We start from the raw sequence: 21,516 nt of genomic DNA on the forward strand, positions 1-21,516 counted from the left end.
TTATTTTCAGCCTAAAGTCTATTTTTTCATATTTAGCTTTTCAAAATACTTAGATGAACATTTATATGAATGACTGAATAGATTTGTACTGTGTTGTTTATCTAAACACAAAAACAGATTCAGTAACTTTGTTAGATTTTGACTCAATACTGATGAACACTCTAGAAATACCCAGTTTTGGATACTGTCTCTGCACGTGATTGGCAATAGCTAGAGGACTTCTGTGAGGGATGCTGCAAAGGGGTCTTTAAATTCCTTGAGACATTGAACTAAATCATCTTTCTTATTCTATGATTCCACAATTAGAATGTACGTAGAAACGTGATATTGCCCTTCTTGCTTAAATTTTATTCCTTTTTTTTTTTGCGTTACACAGGCCTCTCACTGTTGTGGCCTCTCCCGTTGCGGAGCACAGGCTCTGGACGCACAGGCCCAGCGGCCATGGCTCACGTGCCCAGCCGCTCCACGGCACGCGGGATCCTCCCGGACCGGAGCACGAACCCGTGTCCCCTGCATCGGCAGGCGGACTCTCAACCACTGCGCCACCAGGGAAGCCCTATTCCCATTTTTTAATGTAAAATCATCTTGTCTTGAACAGAGCAAGAGTGAGAAGTAATTCTCCATTTAAATGGCTATAAAATTATCAACCCATTTAAAAATCATCCCATTTGCCTTCTTACTCCCCTATTGCTATTCCAATGATAAGTGTCAGGTCCAGAAGTTTGAAAATAAAATAATTTGGTATTTATTGATTTCCTATTACATACCTACCATTGTTCTGAGGGTGGAGCTATCAATGATAGGAACTCTGTACACATACTAACTGCTTAGACTCTGGTCTCATAATACTGTACATAAATACATAACTATTTGTACACTTATCCAATAACTGAATATTTGTCCTAATATATTTAGATATTTGACTTCCCCCTATACGTGGTTTTAGATACTGTCTCTGCAGTGGTTCTTTAAGCCTAGTGGTACTTTAAGCCTAGTTTTTAAAATTAAAAGGTACTGGACTTTTTTGATTAATATTAAACATTTACCAGAAAGTCGTACACACTTATCTCGTTACCTTAAAAATAGCTACCAGTAAAAAATAACCATTCATATATTGATTATATTAACATATTGATATATTGCTTAATAGTATCTTTTACTCAGCCTACTATTTTTACTATCAATGAGAAAAATTTGAGCATTAATAAAAATATACTTTTGCATGATATTGAAGAGTGACAGTGAAAGCTAACAGGCAATGAAAATGATGTTAAAATATGTTTGACCAGAACTCACAAAAGTAATTAAGAAACTTGTGTATCTAGGGATGATTTTTGTGTAAGGACCTCACAAAATCTTCATGCAGAAAAAGCAAACATACCTGGTGTGGCTAAATTTCCTGATGGTGCTGGAAGGCTTGTTCCTCCTCTGAGAACTGCCAAGGAAGGATATTGGCTTTTCATGTTGCCTAAAAGAAGAGAAGGCTTTATTCATTTATTATCTCCACAGGGCACCTTCTCAATTGTCATGAGGGCTTTGTGTAGGGCATGAGACAGTAGGTCTCACTTACACCAGCGTGCTCCCTATAGAGACATAAAGAAGCCAACCACTGTTCCCCTTCTGAGACTGAAGAGGGCTGGCAGTCTCTGTCTCTGAGGAAGCCAGAGAAATAGCGAGATCTTTAGAGGTTAAGATAAGAACAGGAAATACCTTCATAATTAAAAGGATACACACATATTAAGTTATACTCTGGTGACCCCATGAATATTACAGGTACCCAAATATAGGAATTTATTATAGTTTCATGAATTTTTATGTTGTTCCAGCGCCCAAACATTTAAGAGGCACTCAGGAGATGCAGAGATTCATCCCTGGTTATTGTCTGACAGTGAAATAGAAACTTGACCTTAACTCCCAAAGCCATATTTCTTTTAGTGTACATAGTCCTGTTTCCCAGCTGCCGTGAACCTTATAGGAGAATAAACTTGTATTCAAAGGTGATAACCATGAAATCATTTTAGATAGCGACTCAGAAGCTGCATCCTTGAGCACAGATCCGGAAATGTGTGGGCGCCCCTGTTAGGGTTTCACGTTGGACATGCCCTGCAGCTCGGTGATCTGCCTGGAGGGTGAATGAATAAGGCACAAGGGCTGAGTGAAGCTTACTTTTGAAAAACTTCCCTTTTTGATAATTTCCGGACCTGCCCTTATGGGAAAGATAGAGCTCTGTAAAAGCAGAGGGCCAACTCCTGTCCTCTTTACCCTTAGGGTGGGGCTGGTTATAGGTATTCTACCTATCAGAGTAGGCAAATACTACTATCCCAGTCTATACTGGAGGAATACAGTATTCCAATTCTTCAGGGTGTTATCAACAGTCCACTGCCTTAAATCTGTGTGTCAGGTTACAATTTCTATCAGGTCTACAAGTTCTGAGCAATGCAATATGTGTTGGAACCAGTGAATCCCTTGGTCATTTGCCCTTTGTCACTTCCTTTGCTGTGAAATGGGCCTATTGGACTGAGGTGATGCTATGTGGGAAACCGTATCAGAAATCAGATAATCTAATGGCCCTCCAAGAGGTACTAATCAAGATACCGCACACAAGAAAGGGAAAGTCACACCTGTGATGTGTATCATCTGTACTCACAGTGAATCATTGCCCTTTGTAGGGTAGAAGGAATCGGCATGCCACCAACTGACTTATTGGTCTCCTTAAGAGGAAGGTACCATATTGAGAACAGATACTCAGCACAGTAAAGCAGCCTTGGTGAGGTGCAGACTGTGCTGGTGCAAAGCCCCCACCTCTGCTACCATGCCTAATGCATCTGTGTGCTCACTGTGTAATCACTGGAGTGGCTGAAAGCAGAGGCTGCCTGACACTTACTGGCTATACCTGGTTATTTAATGCCTCTTCTGCAATGATGTCTCTGATTGGCACGAATATGGGATGTACAGATTCATACACTTTGTGTACCATCCCACATCTTTTTCCCATACCTCCATTCACCCAATATTCCAACTGTCCTCCTTCCAGATCCATTATCAGTCAATCAACACATTTGCCATTTTTCAGGAGTCCATGAATATCTTATCTCAGGAAACTTTTCTCTCCACAAGGTAGAGGAATAGTTGAATGGCTAGCTATGGGCAATGACAAGTTTACCCTCATTAATTACCTTTAAGGCCCCCCACCTGAGTGTTACATATATTGCACCAATATATCTAGCCAAATCATCCTTGTATCAGGCCTTTCTTCCTAAATTGTCAGCTGGCTGTAGGAAATCTCTTGGAGATAATACACACGTGTGCACACACACATACACAAAAATACATACATACATTAGAGAGAAGCATCAGTGATATAGGTGATATGGGGATCTGGGCCAACTGTCCATCCAACTTACTTTGTCTTCTGCACCTGCTCTTGTCCTACGTTATACCACATTCAGTATATGATGCGTGATTGCTGTGATGACTCTCTCCTATGATTTGGTGAGTCTGATAGCATCTCAGTTCAAGACAGGCAACTCTGGATTTATAGCAACTTGATACTCTATGATGAGTCTCTCCCAAGTCTCAGCAATATGTGAGGAATGGTGTTGAGAAAGGTGTATTGTCTTCTGCTGGAGATGGAAAGCCTTGATGCGGAGTCCCTGTGGCCTGTCCCAGGATTCACCCATTGGGGCTTACCAGAGACATCTTTATCTACCAGAGATACCTTCAGATCCACGTAGTCTGCCAGTCAAAAGTTCCAAGTCCTAGAGCTATAAATGTTAAATGTATAGTTCAATGAATTTTCATGTATCAATACACGTGTGTAAGCACCATCCAGACAAAAGTACAGAGCATCTCCATCACAAGAGAAAATTCCTGTGACCACCTCATCGCCAGAAATCACTTTCCTACTCCGAGGTAACCACTATTCTGACTTCCATCACATAGATTAGTTTTGCCTGTTTTTGAATCTCATATAAATAAATTACACACTATGGATGCTTTTGTCTCTGGCTTCTTTGACCCAATATAATGTTTCTGAGATTCACCCACGTTGTTTGGGTATCAGAAGTTCATTCTTTTTTATGCTGCGTAATATTCAATATGAACATTCCAAAATTCATTCACCTATTCTACTGTTCATGGACATTTGGGTTATTTCTAGTTTTTGGCTATTGTAACTTAAGTTTCTATGAATATTCTTATACGTGTTTTCACTGGGTATATACCAAGGAATAGCATTACCAAACCATAGGATAGGCACCGATTTTTAGTAGGTATTGCCAAACAGTTTTCCAGTGTGGATTTATAATTTTACATTCCTACCAGCACTTGATATTAATTTTGTAATTTTAACCACTGTGGTATTTCTCTGTGATTTTATTTATATTTTATTGATGAGTAATTGTATTGAGCACATTATCATATGCTCATTGACCTTTTAGATACCCTTTTGTATGAAGTGCCTGTTCAAATCTTCTGCCCAATTTTTGAGGGTTTTTTTTTCCCTCTTGCTAATTTGTAAGCATTCTTTAAAGAGTCTGGACGTGAGCATGTTGTTGAATATAGGTACTGAGGATATCTTTTTCCAGAATGTGTGTTCCCCACTGGTAACATCTCTCAAAACTATGATACAATATCATAATCACTATATTGTCAAGGTGCATAATAACATTTTCATCAGCACAAGAATCTCTCATGTTGCCTTTTTCTAGCCACATCGACTTCCCACCCACACCCACTCTGTCCTTAACCACAAATCTGTTCTATATAATTTTGATATTTCAAAATTATTACATAAATGTAATCATACAGTGTGATTAGTATATAATCTTTTGTGCTTGGCTTCCCCCCGCCCCCCCCCCGCTTAGCATAATCCTCTGGAGATTCAACCAGGTTGATACATGTATCAGTGGTCTGCTCCTTTGTATTACTGAGCCGTATTCTGTGTATCCCAGTTTAACTATTCACCTGTTGTTTCAGTTTTGAGCTATTACAAAAAAAGCTGCTATAAACATACACGTACAGGGTCTTTTTGGGGGGGCAGGGTGTGTTTGTGTAAACATAAGTCTTCGCTTTCCTAAATTTGATTTTTGGTATTTTTAAATTATTAATTAACTTTTCTTAATTCATATTATATGGTTATAGTGCTATGAAAATTGTCTATTCATATTGGGTGAGTTGTGATTGTTTTTTGTGAGGAAGTGTTCCATTTTGTCTAAGTGGTCAAATTTATATGTGTTGAGTTGTTTATGATTTCCTTTATTATCCTTTGATGTCTGCAGTGATGCCCTGTTTCATTCTGATATTTTTAGGTTGTGTCTTTCCCTTATAAATCCTGCTAGAGGTTTCTAAATTTTATTGATTTGTTAAAAGAAACAGCTCTTTGCTTCACTGATTTACTGATAAAATTTCTAAATTTTATTGATTTGTTAAAAGAAACAGCTCTTTGCTTTACTGATTTTTTTGCTTTAAATTTCAGTGTTTTCTGTTCTAATCTTCATTAATTCCCACCCTCTGCTTGCTTTGAATTTATTTTGCTCTTCTTTTTCTAGGTTCTTGAGGTAAGGACATCTATTACTCATCTGAAACTTTTCCTCTTTCCTAATGTACACATTTATTGGTATGTTTCCCTCTCTGAACTTTGAAATGTTGTGTTTTTATTTTCATTCAGTTCAATATATTTTCTTTATTTCTCTTGAGACTTCTTCTTTGACTTATAAGTTTTTTAAAAGTGTATTTTAAAATTTCCAAGTGTTGGAGATTTTTCTGTCTTTCTTATATTGATTTCTAGTTTGATTCCATTGTGGTTGAAGAATTTACTCCATATGATTATTTCTTTTAAATTTGGTGAGATGTTTTTACAGGCTAGAATAGATCTAACTCTTCTGTCAGCCCTTGAAAAGAATGTGCATTCTGCTGTTGTTCTATAAATTTTATGGAATGTTCTATAAATGACTATTAGATTCTTTTCGTTGATGGAGCTGTTGAGTTCTTCCGTATTCTTGCTGATTTTCTCTCTAGTTGTTCTATCAGTTTTTGAAATGGCAGTGCTGAAGTCTCTAACCATGTGTGGATTTGTCTACATTTTTGTATCATATATTTTGCAACTCTTTTGTTTGGTGGTACACATTTAGGATCGCTATGTCTACTTGGTGGATTAAACTTTTTATTACGTAAAGTTCCTCTTTGTTTCTGAAAATTTTCTTTGCTTTATCTCATATTAATATAGCTACTCATGCTTTCCTTCCATTAATGTTTACATGATATATCTTTTTCCATTCTTTAAGTCCACCCACCTATGTTGTTAAACTTGAAGTGAGTTTCTCATAGACGGCATTCAAGAAACAGACAGAAGTAAGGGTCATGCTTTTTAATACACTGTCATTCTCTGTCTTTAAATTGATGCATCTAGACCATTTATATCAAATCTAATTATTGATACTTTAGGGCTTAAGTCTTGTTTTGTTTTCAGTCTCAACTCTCTATTTTTTATTTTTTCTGTGGGTTACTTGAATATTGTTTTAGAATTCCATTTTGATTTATCTATAGTGTTTTTAGTATATTTCTTTGTATAGCTTTTTGGTTGCTTTTTATAGTTTAGTGCTTGGTCTAGATATTATATTATATATGTGTGTGTATATATATATAACAATTAATTGATGTCACTTTTTACCAGCTTGAATGAAGTATAGAAATATTATCTCCTTTTGCATCTCTTTACTCTCTCCAATTTATAATTTTCTTCAATATTTCCTCTCCATAAATTTAGAAAAGTACCAAAAAAAGATATAATTTTGGCTTGAACCATCAAACATAATTGAGAAACTCAAGAGGATAAGGAAAGCCTATGGAATTTACTCATAATTTTTCTTACCAGGTTCTTTCTTCCTAATATTCCAAGTTTCCTTTTTTTCTGTTTAGAGAATTCATTTTTAAAGATCAGCTTTGTTGTGTATAGAATTCTATGTTGACCGTTTTTAATTTCAGTAATTTAAGATGGTATTCCATTTTATTTTGTCTTCCATGATGTTTGTTAAGAAGTCAGCTATAATCTTATTGTTGTTCCCTTGAAAGTAATGGATTTTTTTTTTCCTGGCCAGTTGTAATGTTTTTTCTTTACCTTTCATTTTCAGCAATTTGACTAATATATTTCTCAGTGAGGTTTTACTTATTTTTTTCCTGTTTGAGTTCTCCCAAGCTTCTTAAATCAGTGTGTTGATATTGCCTATCAGATTTTAGAACTTCTTGTCATTATTTTTTTTCAAGTAATTCACCTGTCCCATTTTTTCCTCTTTTCTCCTTATGGGACTCCAATTACATGTATGTTAGACCTTTTGACTCTTTCTTACAACTTCATTTTGCCCTCTTGAGTTCTTTATTTTTTTCTCTCTTTAGCCTTGGCAATATATATTGAACTGTATTTTTTTGTTTTTTTTTTTTTGGCGGTACGCGGGCCTCTCACTGTTGTGGCCTCTCCCGTCGTGGAGCACAGGCTCCAGACGCGCAGGCTCAGCAGCCATGGCTCACGGGCCCAGCCACTCTGCGGCATGTGGGATCTTCCCGGACCGGGGCACGAACCTGCGTCCCCTGCATCGGCAGGCAAACTCTCAACCACTGCACCACCAGCGAAGCCCTATTGAACTGTTTTTAACTTCATTAATCTTGACATCAGCTGTAGCCTGTCTTCTGTAAAATACATCTAATGAGTTATTTGTCAGATTTCTTTTATGGAAAGATTTAGAATGGTAACTGGACTTTTAAAATCAGATTCTTATTTTCAATCGAAATACTACATGTTGTCATCTATTCTCTCCTTTATTTCTTTTATATCAATTATAGATATTTTAATATCCTTTTCTATTAACTCCAATATCTGAATGCTCTGTTTTTTCCTAATAACTTATTATCTCTTACCAATCATTTTTTGCACGCTTAGGGATTTTTTTAAATGCTGAAGTTATGGATAATATGCTATAGAAACTCTCAAGAGTTTTGAGATTTTTTTTTTCTGGAGAGTAGTTAGACTACTTGAAGATCACCTTGCTCCTCTTAAGGTTCAGTTTTAAGCTGTGTTATGGTAAGTAACATAGCCCCTAGTCCCAGGACATAGGAATTCTCCCAAGACATGGAATTTCTAGAGCCCCATCTGAGTTTCTAAGTTTTGTTTTGTTCTGTCTGCTTTTGACCAATCTCTTCCCATTCTGGCTGGATCTGAACTCTAACATCTCCCCAGGAATTTGTGAGGTTCTTTTCTTCTTTCAGTCTTCCAGCTGCTGCTGCTGCTTTCTGCTAGGCCTCTCCTTAGCCCATTTTCACATAGCTAGGGAGTTAACTCAGGAAACAAATGACATTTTAACATGAATATTTCTAGGATTCTCTCTCTATTGCTCTCCTCATATTGGATGTTGACCTCCAATTCCTAACTGATCTAGCAGCCTTGAACTCTAATCATTGCTTCCTCTTGTCACCAAGACCACTGATCCCTCCTTGGGTTCCATATTCCTGTACAAAGTCCAGGAAAATGCCTTCCTGGGAGAGTTTGGGCCAATGTATTCACCTCATATGCATCCCCTCCATTTCTTCAACAATTGACAAAAGTTGTTTTCTGTATGTTGTTGAGATTGTATAGCTGTATATGGTGGGAGGGTAAATCTAATACCAGCTATTTTGGTATAGTCAAGACACATACTAATTTATTTTTCATGTGAATCTAGAAAATCTTTTCCCTGCACTTAAAATTTTAATTAAAATATAGTAGTTACAAGATTACTGAAAAAAAGGGGTTTTAATAATTTGGTTTCATGAGGGAAAATCTCATCCAGGAGTGGAAAGTTTGTTTTAGAAGTAATGGTCATTTTGCATGACATTTTCTGGAAGTCCCACTCCATGCATAATCATTAGTGTGGTTTATCTTTGCCCATTAAGAAGTCAAGTCTCTAATATGTTACTATATTCCACTATATATTTGTTTACTATTTAAATTTTTATTTTTTTAATGGTTGAGAGACATAATAAAGTGAAATATTATTGCCTGAAAATACTCTGCTAGTCTTGAAAATAAAAAGGCAGAAGCTTCAGAGGAAACCTTGTTAAGAGATATAAAAATAGTAGGGAAGTGAGGTAATTAGAGAATAAATCTGCATTTAATTATGCATGTTGTAAAACATAAATGGGAGACTAAAAGAGAATGTAGGTGAGAGGTAAAAATCAAAGCGGAAGTAAAGGAGGGATGGAAACATTTCTATAATGGGTTAAGAGACAGTGTTATCTTTTTTTGGTCAATACTAAGTATTTTTCAACTCTTGTCAGACGACTTGGAAATTATTCGCTATCCAACAGTGAATCCCAGTCCTGTCTTCACTTGACTCATAACTGGTATTGTAGAGACATTTAGTTCTGCAATGATTGTATGTATTGAGCAACATTCTGCAGCCAGGAATTTTCCTTCTGGGTGTTCATTTCCCTGAAAACTAACACTTGTTACCAGGCGATGTGAATGCTTATGATTGAATTGGTTACTTAGTGTAATGACATTGTTTCAATAATTAAACAACAAGAATTTAAGAAATAAGCTATTAATCCATTTCTTGAAAAAATTGTGTTCTTTAGATTTTTATGGCTTTAAGCATATTGATAATCCAGATGTCTCATCTCTGGACAAAAATGCTTAACACCAGAGATGAAACCTGCACATCAAAATTCTTCCTATTTTCAGGTAGTGCCTTGGACAATTCAGATTCTCTTATCAAATTTTGCTGTTAGGTAATTTTTCTGACCTTGAAGTCATCCTCCGACCACATTCCAAAGGAAGAAGGCTCTACTTAGCCAAAAGTTCTATCCACCCCTCACATGGACCTCTTCTGCCGTTCCCTCCATGGAGCACCTTTCACCTTAGCATTCCTGAGACTGTAGATGAGGGGGTCCAGCATTGGACTGAAGACACTGTGAAACAATAACAGCTTTTTCTCTTATTTCCTCTTTGACTAGAGTACGGGGACCATATCAGTGCCATGTCAGTGCCACAGAAAAGCCCAACCACACCATGGTGGGAGGAGCAGGTGAAGAAAGAAGGCTTTTCTTCAGCCCTCTCCTGACTGGATCCTCAGGATGGTCCAGAGGCTGCTAGAATAGGAGACCAGCACCAAGCAAAGGGACCTAAGACAAATACACAGGCAGCAAAGATGACAGGTTCACTGATCCATGGGTCAGCACAGGCCAGTGTGAGGACAGGTAGGATTTCATAGAAGACAGGGTCCACTTCCTAGGACTCACAGAAGGACAACCTTAGAAGGAGAACTGCATGTACCAGAGCCAGGATCAATCCACATGTCCAGGAAGTGATGGCCAGGACCGTGCACGCTCTCCAGTTCATGACAGTGTACTGGAGGGGACGACAAAGCGCCGCAAACCTATCATAGAACATCACCACGAACGTCAGGCACTCGATGTGAGCAAAAGTCAAATACAAAAATGTCTGCATTATGCATGGAACAAAGGAGAGGGTTCTATTCAGATCTGCTAAGTTTACCAACATCTCAGGGACACTGTTGGAAGCATAGGACATGTCAATGACGACAGGTAAGAGAGGAAGAATTACACTAGGCTGTGCAGTCTGGGATGCAGACAGATGAGTCCAGAGATCATGCCATTCCCCAGCAGGCTGAAGGCAGAAAATAGAACATTCAGAAGAGGATCACTGCCATCTCTGCACTGAGTGGAAATCCTACCAAGATGTGACCCACGTCACATCTAAAGATAGTCTGCCAAGGACAGAAGGATGACAGAAAGATTAGTCTAAAGAATTAATAAAACGAAGTTATTTAATTCAAAAGAATTCAGAGTAAACACATACTAATTTCTGTTCTGTTTCAATTATTTTCAGTCTTAATGTAGCAAATATTTCAGAACCACATTTATAAAGGAAGGACAAAGTATTTACCATAGTGTAAAAATAATATTGTGGGGTAATAGAGTCAGTAATTTTATTCTTGATCCTCTACTTCAGCTTTTCTGTTTCCTTATAAAGAAACTAATTATTTCAGTACTTTAACAATATTTACATGAACTGATGATTTATTTTTAGCTTAAAAAATCTTACAATTCTAGGGCTTCCCCAGTGGCGCAGTGGTTGAGAGTCCGCCTGCCGATGCAGGGGACACGGGTTCGTGCCCTGGTCTGGGAAGATCCCACATGCCGCGGAGCGGCTGGGCCCGTGAGCCATGGCCGCTGAGCCTGCGCGTCCGGAGCCTGTGCTCCGCAACGGGAGAGGCCACAACAGTGAGAGGCCCGCGTACCGCAAAAAATTAAAAAAAAAATCTTACAATTCTAGAATTTTATTTTAGTTATTCACTTAGTACCTTTACTTATTTTTCTTTCTGTATGAAAAATTTGCTGACTCCTCACGATTTTAGGTCACAGGTCACAGTTTCAAAAGACTGAGTCATAGTGAAAATAAGAAGATCCATGTCATATCTGATGATACTATATTCAATTTTCTACTTTCTAGAAACAGAAAAATAAAATGTCATATAAATGACTAAGAAATCTATGATGTAAAGGTAAGCATTTTAATTATTTTGATATGTGAGTATCTAGTCTTTGTAATACATATATATCTACCGGCTATATATTAGAAATTTTAAAGTGATAAGAAACAAATATTATACCTATCCTTTGTTTTTCCTTTGGCAATAACATTTATGAACACTTTCTCATGTGAAAAATCTTCTATGACATTCATTTAACAGTGAAGCAGCTTTTTTTTCATTCATACATACAATGTAACTTAGTGAATCTCATTTTTTGACAATTAAGTTTTGGACTATGTCCATTTTATTCGCCATGATGTGTTATGGGGCAAAAAATGTACATGCATGTGTGTATGTGTGCAATATATGTGTGTATATATACAAAATGTGTATGTATGTATGTCTATCTATCTACCTATCTACCTATCTATCTATCTATCCTTTAACTTAAAAGCTTAGCATATATTCCTAGGAATGGAATGGTGAGGCAAAGGATGCTTTAGTTGCTTGTTAAGAAACAAGTAAAAGCAAGCCAAGCAGTTAGATAATCTAAAGCTTCACCTGGGCAAGAAACCCTCAGTGGGAAATGACAGCAGTTTGTAAAGCTTAATTCATCCTTCCCTGGTAGTTGCCCTACCTGAAGGGCATTTCTATCATGCTGACTCCTAAGAGGCATTCTCTTTAAACCTCTGGCTCAAACGGGGAATAACCTGCTACTTTGGGGGTTTTCTTACAATTACTTGATAAGTGGTAAATAAGAAAACAACAACAACAAAAAAAGAAAAATAGAGACTCCTTGAACTTGAATTCAACCTGGGTGGTGGAGAAGGAGAGCCGTGACCTCAAGAGAGGACTGCTTTGCCCCGGGTGCCAGTAGGTGGCCTCCAGCAATCAGCTCCCTCAGGGCTACCTAGGCTGCAGAGAGGCCTCATCCCATCACAGACTGTGCACGTGCTTCTGGTACTGCCCACAACCCATGGCTGATGGCAGTGGGGATTTAATGGCCCCACCGTCTGGGCCAACGTGGGAAAAATGTGTTTCACAGTTGGCTGTGGGGTTGAATGAGCCTCTGTTGCACTGACATTGCAGGTTTCCTGCCTCCCCTTCATTCTCCAATGTTACTCCCTAATAAATATCCTGCATGCCAAACTCCACCGTGGTGTCTGCTTCTGCAGGATCCCACAGGGGACAATCTGACTAACAATATGCAGACCTTGATCCTCCCATAATCACCAACCTTGAGACCTTGTCTCATTCTGCCCTCTGCCTTGAGCCTTGATTTAACTGTCCTCAAATCCCAAATCGTTGACACATCCCGTTTTCATATCTTACTTTCTAGGTTTTTGAAGTTTTCCAAACGGCGACTCCTTCATATACACTGCATTTTAATCCTCCTACACGATACCCAGCTGCCACACACAACAGATACTCCTTGAGTCGTCAATGTCTTGTATAGCAATATGTATTTTACACTCAAACAACTTCAGATGTGGGCAAGGCAGCCCGCTGTGATCTTGCAGCTGTGCCCTGTGGAACATAATGGATCACAGTCGGGAAACAGATGAAGATGCATATCTGCTCCTAACACCTTTAGCTTGGAAATGACTGATGTTACTTTTGCTCACTTTTTAGGCCAGAAACAGTCACATGTAGTCATTCTAATTTTAAAGAGAGCTAGTAAATATGGGGAATTACTGGGACATCGGATGACCTCTGTAGCTCCAACATTTGACGGAACTGTTTTTTGCTGGCTGACTAGCACTGATGGTTCTTTTGCCTTTCCCACTCTGTGCACAGTGATGACACACTGATTGCTTGAAATTGTAAGGCTCCCTCCTCCCCCTTTAGAAAGTTTGTTATGAAACATTTACCATTGCTCATACATAAAACTATTTTAAAACTCTATCCAATGTAGTGATTTTCCTCTCAATTTTAGGGTCTAATCTAAGAATTTTTCCTTATGTAACTGACATCAAAAGTAAGACTATTCTTAGCCAGCGTGAAGCAGCCGCATAGCACAGGGAGATTGGCTTTGTGCTTTGCCACGACCTAGAGGGGTGGGAGAGGGGGGGTGGGAGAGGGAGGGTGGGAGGGAGGCTCAAGAGGGAGTTCTATTAATTAAAACTACTACTACTAATGCTACATATGATGGTGTTAGTTCTGGCTGTTACCTTAAGATTCAACCTTAACCTACAGACCGTCCCACAGAAAGTAGACTGTTCCTCTTTATAGTAGTCTCCATAGTGAGAAATTCCAGAGTTGAAAATATTTACTTCACTTTCTGATGATGATGGAGAATAATAAAGCTGTATTCTCTCCACTTTTAGGAGCAAAGTTTGGGGTTTTTTCTTTTTCTTTTTTTAAAAAATTGAAGCATAGTTGATTTACAGTGTTGCGCCAGTCTCTGCTGTACAATGAAGTGACTCAGTTATACACATATATACCTTCTTTTTTTAAAACAGTATTTTCCATTATGGTTTATCCTAGGAGATTGGATATAGTTCCCTGTGCTATACAGTAGGACCTTATTGTTTATTCATTCTAAATGTAATAGTTTGCCTCTGCCAAAGGTTGTATTTTATAATTGGTTCAATACAAACAATTCTCATAACTCTCTTGAGAACTTAGATGTTCCAAGGAGGCCCCATTAGTCATGACACCTATAAACATCTTTCCTGAGGGAAAAAAGTTTTGATGAACATTCTCCCTGGAGGAAAACAAAGATCACTTGTGTTTGATTGTTTGTGCAGGAAATATTCTGGGAAAAGTCAGGAGCAGATATGTTATCATAGAATGGAAATATATTTTCAAACATCTCAAAGGCCATAACCTGAGGCAGATATCACAATGTAGAGGACATAACACTTGGCCACACAATAGCTTTGCTAATTCAAACTTCTTACCCCCCTGGTAGTTTATTAAGATCTGTATCTCCCTAATATCCAATAAACAGGTGACTAGAGCCTGTGTTGCCACTTCTAAGGGGACTACGTCCCCTCAAGTAGATGCATATTTTCATCTACTGAAGAATGAGATTGGGATGCAAAGCGATGAGATTATCATAATGACACATGTTGATTAGTGTTTACTGTGTTTCAGAACCTCAGGTATATACACCATACATGGTATTTTATTTAATCTTGTGAATTGATTAATATGTTGTCACCACGTTATAGGTGTGCCTTATGAAATTAGAGAAATATATTGTCCACTCTATCAACTACCAGGGCCAAGAATGAATTACATGCGCAGATAACAAATCCTCTGCTCTAACTCCTGAACGTACGCCCATTTTCAAAAGCTCTTAAAATGACCTCTCAGGAAACTTCACCTGTTCTCCTCAATCCTTACCAACTCTCACCAATCTCAGAAGCCTCCAGAATTCCTACATATATTTCCCTGGGTATGACTCATAACCTCAGAAGAGAATAAACTCTCTTTCTGTTTCTTGTTGTAAGCTTATATAAATTTAACCTCAAAGTCTCTCCCTTCCACTTATTAACACCTCCCTCATGGGCAGCAAAGAAAAGGATGCTAATTTTCCTCACTTCTCTGGCAGGAGGAGATTTCCAGCATGTAGTGTAAGAAGATGGTCCTCAGCAGAGGAAGAAATTAAAGCTAGTGAAGGACAAATCACACACCCCACCTCCAGCTTCATCATTTTTCAAAGGAGGCAACAGAATTAGAGGGCTCTTATACCCTGTTCAGTTTTATATCATGACTCAGGGACATCAATTTTCACCAGTTGCTTCCCGTAAGTGTGACTGGGGAGGGGCTCTGATTAAGAGGAATAAGAAAACTATGTTTAGACAGCATGGGATTCAGATGTTACTCGGAGACCCCAGGAACAGTGCAAGAAAGGGGTCTCACGAAGGTGCCTTTTTCTTCTTTCTAAACCTGATGACTTCTGCCAGCCTTCTATCTTGCTCCTCTGTAAACCATTAACTGGTATAAAAATAATGATTTCTTCAAAGAGGGAGTGGGTACTACTTCTAGTATTTTTCTCAAAATGAGCTTGAATGTACAGGAAAACTCACAAAGATGGGGAATGGTTGGAGCTGAGGCACCTGCTTCCTGAAGCGAGTGCAGTGTGTGATGAGCCCCAGATACCTCTTCTACCCTGATGGAGAGGAGAGGACACAGGGAGGATAAGGAACTTATATATATATATATATATATATATATATATATATATATATATATATATATATATATATATATATATATATATATATATAGGCTTTATAGTCTGATCAACTAAAACCTACCCATTCCCCAGAGACATTCCTGTGGAGTCCAGGGAACGAAATACAAATCATATTCCCACCATTCTAGGTCTTTCCTACAAAGCAGTGCAAAACCTCCCCTTCCCCTCTTGGCTCTCCTGCTTTGTTATCTTTGATAGTGTACAGGTGTGTAAGTGTGTGTGTGTGTGTGTGTGTGCATAGATGTGTGCACCTGCTCATGCAGAGAAGTTAGAACTCATGAAGAATGGCAAAGATGTCTGTGCTCGAGGATCTTGGTATAAAAATTTAACAGATAAGTCATACGTTACTGATTATCTCCCATAGTAAAATCCCCAAGGATACGAATATGTTACGTACTTGATCTTGAAATTGTTCCTGTCTCCATATCTTACTTTGGGAAAGATTCATGATGTAATAAATGTGACCCCCATGGAGCTTATTAAGGTAGTGCCTCAAAGGACTATATCTTTCTCAGGGAGTGAACAATCTCTGTCTGCTGAAAAGTGTGAATGTGCAATAATTATCAAAATTTTCCATTGCAAATATTAATCATTACTTGGAAACTCATGTAGGTTGAATCCAATTGCCTGAATGCTTTCCTGCTCTAAGCTACACCTTAAGTATTTCCCCAATTTCAAAAATATTTGCCCCCTAAATGTATATACTATATCTGGAGAGGCCATTATCCCCTCTCTGTTGTAAGCACAGTGTTGTAAGCATTGGATTTAGATGATGGATGGCTTTTCCTGAACCTATAGAAACACAGGACAACAAACAAACATGATGACTCAGATCCCTTAAATTCATGAGTATTTACATTGATTGGCCCTTGATGCTCCCAGAAATCATAGTGTATTTCCTAGTCTCTTCTCTCAGGGTTTTTTTTTTTAAATTATTTTCTCTTTCTTTAAACTTCCCATAAATCCTTCCACCCACAGTCTTAGCTACTGAATGAGAGTAATTGAGACCATAAAAAGCAATCAGATGACAGTTTGTGCAATCCTAACTAACACACTGACTGAGTTGCTGAATTTGTGCATTTATCTCAACTTCTCTGCCCTTCCTGTGGAGTTACTAGTTTTTCCCCAGAGAAGGCCAGCCTACAAATTATACTATAAATTCCATCCCTCTTTCCTACTCGAGAACTTCTCTCCAGCAATTTCTGTCTCAAATGTCTCTGCTCCTATTTTGTCTTGAACATATCTGGTCAGAATGGGAAACTCGAGAGAGAGATTGGGGCAGCCTTCAGGGGCACCAGCTACTGCCTTCTCTGCAGCTTGGTAGCCAGGGGTGGAGGGAAGCCACAGCTGAAACCCCAAGTCGGACCTCTCTGCCCTGTCCCACTGTCTCATTTCTCCCTGTTCAAGGCTGAGAAGTCCCCAGATCTGCAGTCATTAAGCTGGAGATCCAGGAAAATAGTGCTGTAGTTTCAGTATGAATCCAAAGGCTGAGGAGCTAGGGTAGCTGATAGTGTAAGTTTCAGTCTGAGGGCAGGGAAAGACCAATGTCCAAGTTTAAAACATCAGAAAAATTTGTGGACCATAAGAGACTACTACAAGCAGCTGTATGCCAATAAAATGGACAACCTAGAAGAAATGGACAAATTCTTAGAAAGGTACAATCTCCTAAGACTGAACAGGAAGAAATAAAAAAAATGAACAGACTAATTACAAGTACTGTAATGGAATGTGTGATCAAAAAACTCACAACAAACAAAAGTCCAGGACCAGTTGTCTTCACAGGTAAATTCTATCAAACATTTAGAGAAGAGTTAACAAGTATGCTTCTGAAACTATTCCAAAAAATTGCAGAGAAAGGAACACTTCTAAACTCATTCTGTAAGGCCACCATCATGCTGATACCAAAACCAGACAAAGATACCACAAAAAAAGAAAATTACAAGGCAATGTCACTGATGAACATAGAGGCAAAAGTCCTCAACAAAATACTTGCAAACCAAATCCCACAATATATTAAAAAGATCATACACCATGATCTAGTGGGATTTATCTCAGGGATACAAGGATTTTTCACTATCTGCAAATCAATCAGTGATTGTTAACCACATTAACAAATTGAAGAATAAAAACTATATAACCATCTCAATAGATGCAGAAAAATCTCTGACAAAATTCAGCATCCATTTCTGATAAAAACTCTCCAGAAAATGAGCATAGAGGGAATCTACCTCAACATAATAAAGGCCATATATGACAAATCCACAGCCAACATCATTCTCAATGGTGAAAAACTGAAACCATTTCATCTAAGATGAGGAAAAAGACAAGGATGTCCATTCTCACCACTGTTATTCAACACAGTTTTGGAAGTCCTAGCCACGGCAATCAGAGAAGAAAAAGAAATTAAAGGAATACAAACTGGAAAAGAAGAGGTAAAACTGTCACTGTTTGCAGAGGACATGACACCATACATATAGAATCCTAAAGATGCCGCCAGAAAACTGCTAATCAATGAATTTGGTAAAGTTGCAGGATACAAAATTAATGCACAGAAATCTCTTGCATTCCTATATACTAACAATGAAAGATCAGAAAGAGAAATAAAGGAAACAATCCCATTCACCACTGCAACAAAAAGAATAAAACACCTAGGAATAAACTTACCTAAGGAAGTAAAAGGCCTGTACTCAGAAAACTATAAGACACTGATGAAAGAAATCAAAGATGATACAAACAGGTGGAGAAATATACCATGTTGTTGGATTGGAAGAATCCATACTGTGAAAATGACTATACTACCCAAAGCAATCTGCAGATTCAATGCAATCCCTATCAAATAACCAACGGGATTTTTTACATAACTAGGACAACAAAATCTTAAAATTTGTATGGAGACACAAAAGACCCCACATAGCCAAAGCAATCTGGAGGGAAAAAAAAATAACGGAGCTGGAGAAACCAGATTCCCTGACTTCAGACCATACTACAAAGCTGCAGTAATCAAGACAATATGGTTCTGGCACAAAAACAGAAACATAGATCAATGGAACAGGATAGAAAGCCCAGAGATAAAATCATGCACATACGGTCAACTAATCTCTGACAAAGGAGGCAAGGATATACAATGGAGAAAAGACAGTCTCTTCAATAAGTGGTGCTGGGAAAACTGGACAGCTGCATGTAAAAGAATGAAATTAGAACACTCCCTAACACCATACAGGAAAATAAACTCAAAATGGATTAAAGACCTAAATGTAAGACCGGACACTATAAAACTCTTAGAGGAAAACATAGGAATAACACTCTTTTACATTAATCACAGCAAGATCTTTTTTGACCCACCTCCTAGAGTAATGGAAATAAAAACAAATATAAACAAATGGGACCTAATGAAACTTAAAAGCTTTTGCACAGCAAAGGAAACTATAAACAAGATGAAAAGACAATCCTCAGAATGGTAGAAAATATTTGCAAATGAATAAATGGACAAAGGATTAATCTCCAAAATACATAAACAGTTCATGCACCTCATATTAAAAAAACAAACAACCCAATCCAAAAATGGGCAGAAGACCTAAATAGACAGTTCTCCAAAGAAGACATACAGATGGCCAAGAAGCACATGAAAAGCTGCTCAACATCACTGATTATTAGAGAAATGCAAATCAAAACTACAGTGAGGTATCACCTCACACCAGTTAGAATAGGTATCATCAGAAAATCTACAAACAACAAATGCTGGAGAGGGTGTGGAGAAGAGGGAACCCTCTTGCACTGTTGGTGGGAATGTAAACTGATACAGCCACTATGGAGAACAGTATGGAGGTTCCTTAAAAGACTAAAAATAGAATTACCATATGATCCAGCAATTTAGTTTTTTGCAACAGCAATCATATCTCTTAAGGAGAAAAATCCACCGAACCAAGCTGTACCCTGCTTCACATTGTCCGCTTTTTCTGCAATACTCTGCGGAAGGCAGCCTTCACTTGAGCATTCCTTAAACTGTAGACAAGGGGGTTCAGCAATGGGTTGAAGACAGTGTAAAACAGGAAAAGGATCTTCAGCTGCTCCTCTCATTGACTATTGTCGGCGACCATATAAACCATCATGGCGATGCCAAAGTAGAACCCAACCACACAGAGGTGGGAGGAGCAGGTGGAAAAGGCTTTCTTGTGGCCCTCCTTTGACTGGATCTTCAGGATGGCCCAGAGGATGCGCACGTAGGAGACCAGCAGCAGGGAAAGGGGTGCAGTTAAGATAAACACACCATCAGCAAAGAGGAATATTTCGTTGATCCAGGTTTCACCACAGGCCAATTTGAGGACAAAGCGAATTTCATAGAAGTGGTTCAACTCCTGGGGCCCACAGAAGAGGTAAGAGAATTACTTGTACTAGAGCCAGGGAAAATCCACATGCCCAGGAAGTGATGGCTAGGACCATGCACAATCTCCAGTTCATGATGACAGTGTACTGGAGGGGGTGGCAGACTGCCACGGACTTGTCATAGGACATCACCACCAAAATCAGGCACTCTATGGAACCAAACTCAAAATGAGAAGCGTCTGCATAGTGCATGAGAAACAGGAGATAGTATTTTTGTGTTTCAGTAGGTTTTCCAGCAAACTGGGCAAATTGCTGGAAGCATAGGATATGTCAATGATGGCCAGATGAGAAAGGAAGTAGTACATGGGGGAGTGCAGTCTGGGGTCTAGGGAAATGAGTCCCAAGATCATGCCATTTGCCAGCAGGTTGAAGGCATATAACAGGGAGAAGATACCAAAGAGGAGCAATTCCATCTCTTCACTGAGCTGGAATCCTACCAGCATGAATTCTGTATTAGTTGCCCTCCATTCCTAATGACAGTCTGAAAAGGACTGAAGTGTGATGGAAAGGTCAGAGCTGGATAGCAATGAAAACCAGAGTTACCTACCTGAAGTGAATTCAGAGGAAGCTTGTGTACTTGTCCCTACTTCACTTAGTTTTTTTCTCCAAAGTTTCTTTACCTTTTGCTTTCTTACTTGTTATTGTGAAGCAATTCAAGTTTTCATATAAGTATCAGGAATTATAAATAATACTAGTATATAGTTTACCAAATTGTTTTTTTTCATGTTTGCCTTATCATATATTTTCTCTGTATGCACATAGTATCAATTTTCTATAGACCACATAAGATTATATTGAAACCATATTCACATACTGACAATTTATTCCTAAACTCTTTTGATTTATTTCTCAATAACAAGTAAATTCACTGATCTGTTCTCAGTATAATTACCAGAATCTGGAGACATGACATTAACATAATTCACTATTCTAAATACAGCATTTTCTGCCCATGTAGTCTAAAGTTCAAATCCAGTATCACTTATCATACTCTCTAATTTTAAATAGTTAGCTTTTCTTGCCTTGACTCTGATATTTGTGAAGAGTATGAGCTCTTGTGGTTTTTTTGTTTGTTTGTTTTGTTTTTTTTTGCGGTACGCGGGCCTCTCACTGCTGTGGCCTCTCCCTCTGCGGAGCACAGGCTCCGGACGCGCAGGCTCAGCGGCCATGGCTCACGGGCCCAGTCGCTCCGCGGCACGTGGGATCCTCCCGGACCGGGGCACGAACCCGCGTCCCCTACATCGACAGGGGGACTCTCAACCACTGCGCCACCAGAGAAGCCCCTGAGCTCTTCTCTTGTTTTGTATAATATCTCTCAATTGCGGTTTTCCATTGATTGTCCGTATTTTAGTCCAGATTAAAAACTTTTGGCAGAAAAATAAAAGTATCTTTCTTAATGCC

At 38.5% G+C, this 21,516-nt stretch overlaps 1 protein-coding gene and 1 pseudogene across 1 annotated transcript; both read right to left on the reverse strand.

Moving 5' to 3' along the window:
* Window positions 1-9,842: 9,842 nt before the first annotated feature.
* LOC101282325 (olfactory receptor 2A2-like) lies at window positions 9,843-10,641 on the reverse strand (annotated as a pseudogene).
* Window positions 10,642-19,670: 9,029 nt separating this feature from the next.
* LOC101282574 (olfactory receptor 2A2-like) lies at window positions 19,671-20,465 on the reverse strand. The gene is given in 3 exon segments (XM_033432556.1): window positions 19,671-20,106; window positions 20,108-20,288; window positions 20,291-20,465. Coding segments are annotated over 3 exon segments (792 nt in total).
* Between the last annotated feature and the right edge of the window lie 1,051 nt (window positions 20,466-21,516).

Source organism: Orcinus orca, chromosome 9 (genome assembly GCF_937001465.1).
Source record: "Orcinus orca chromosome 9, mOrcOrc1.1, whole genome shotgun sequence".
NCBI lineage: Eukaryota > Metazoa > Chordata > Mammalia > Artiodactyla > Delphinidae > Orcinus > Orcinus orca.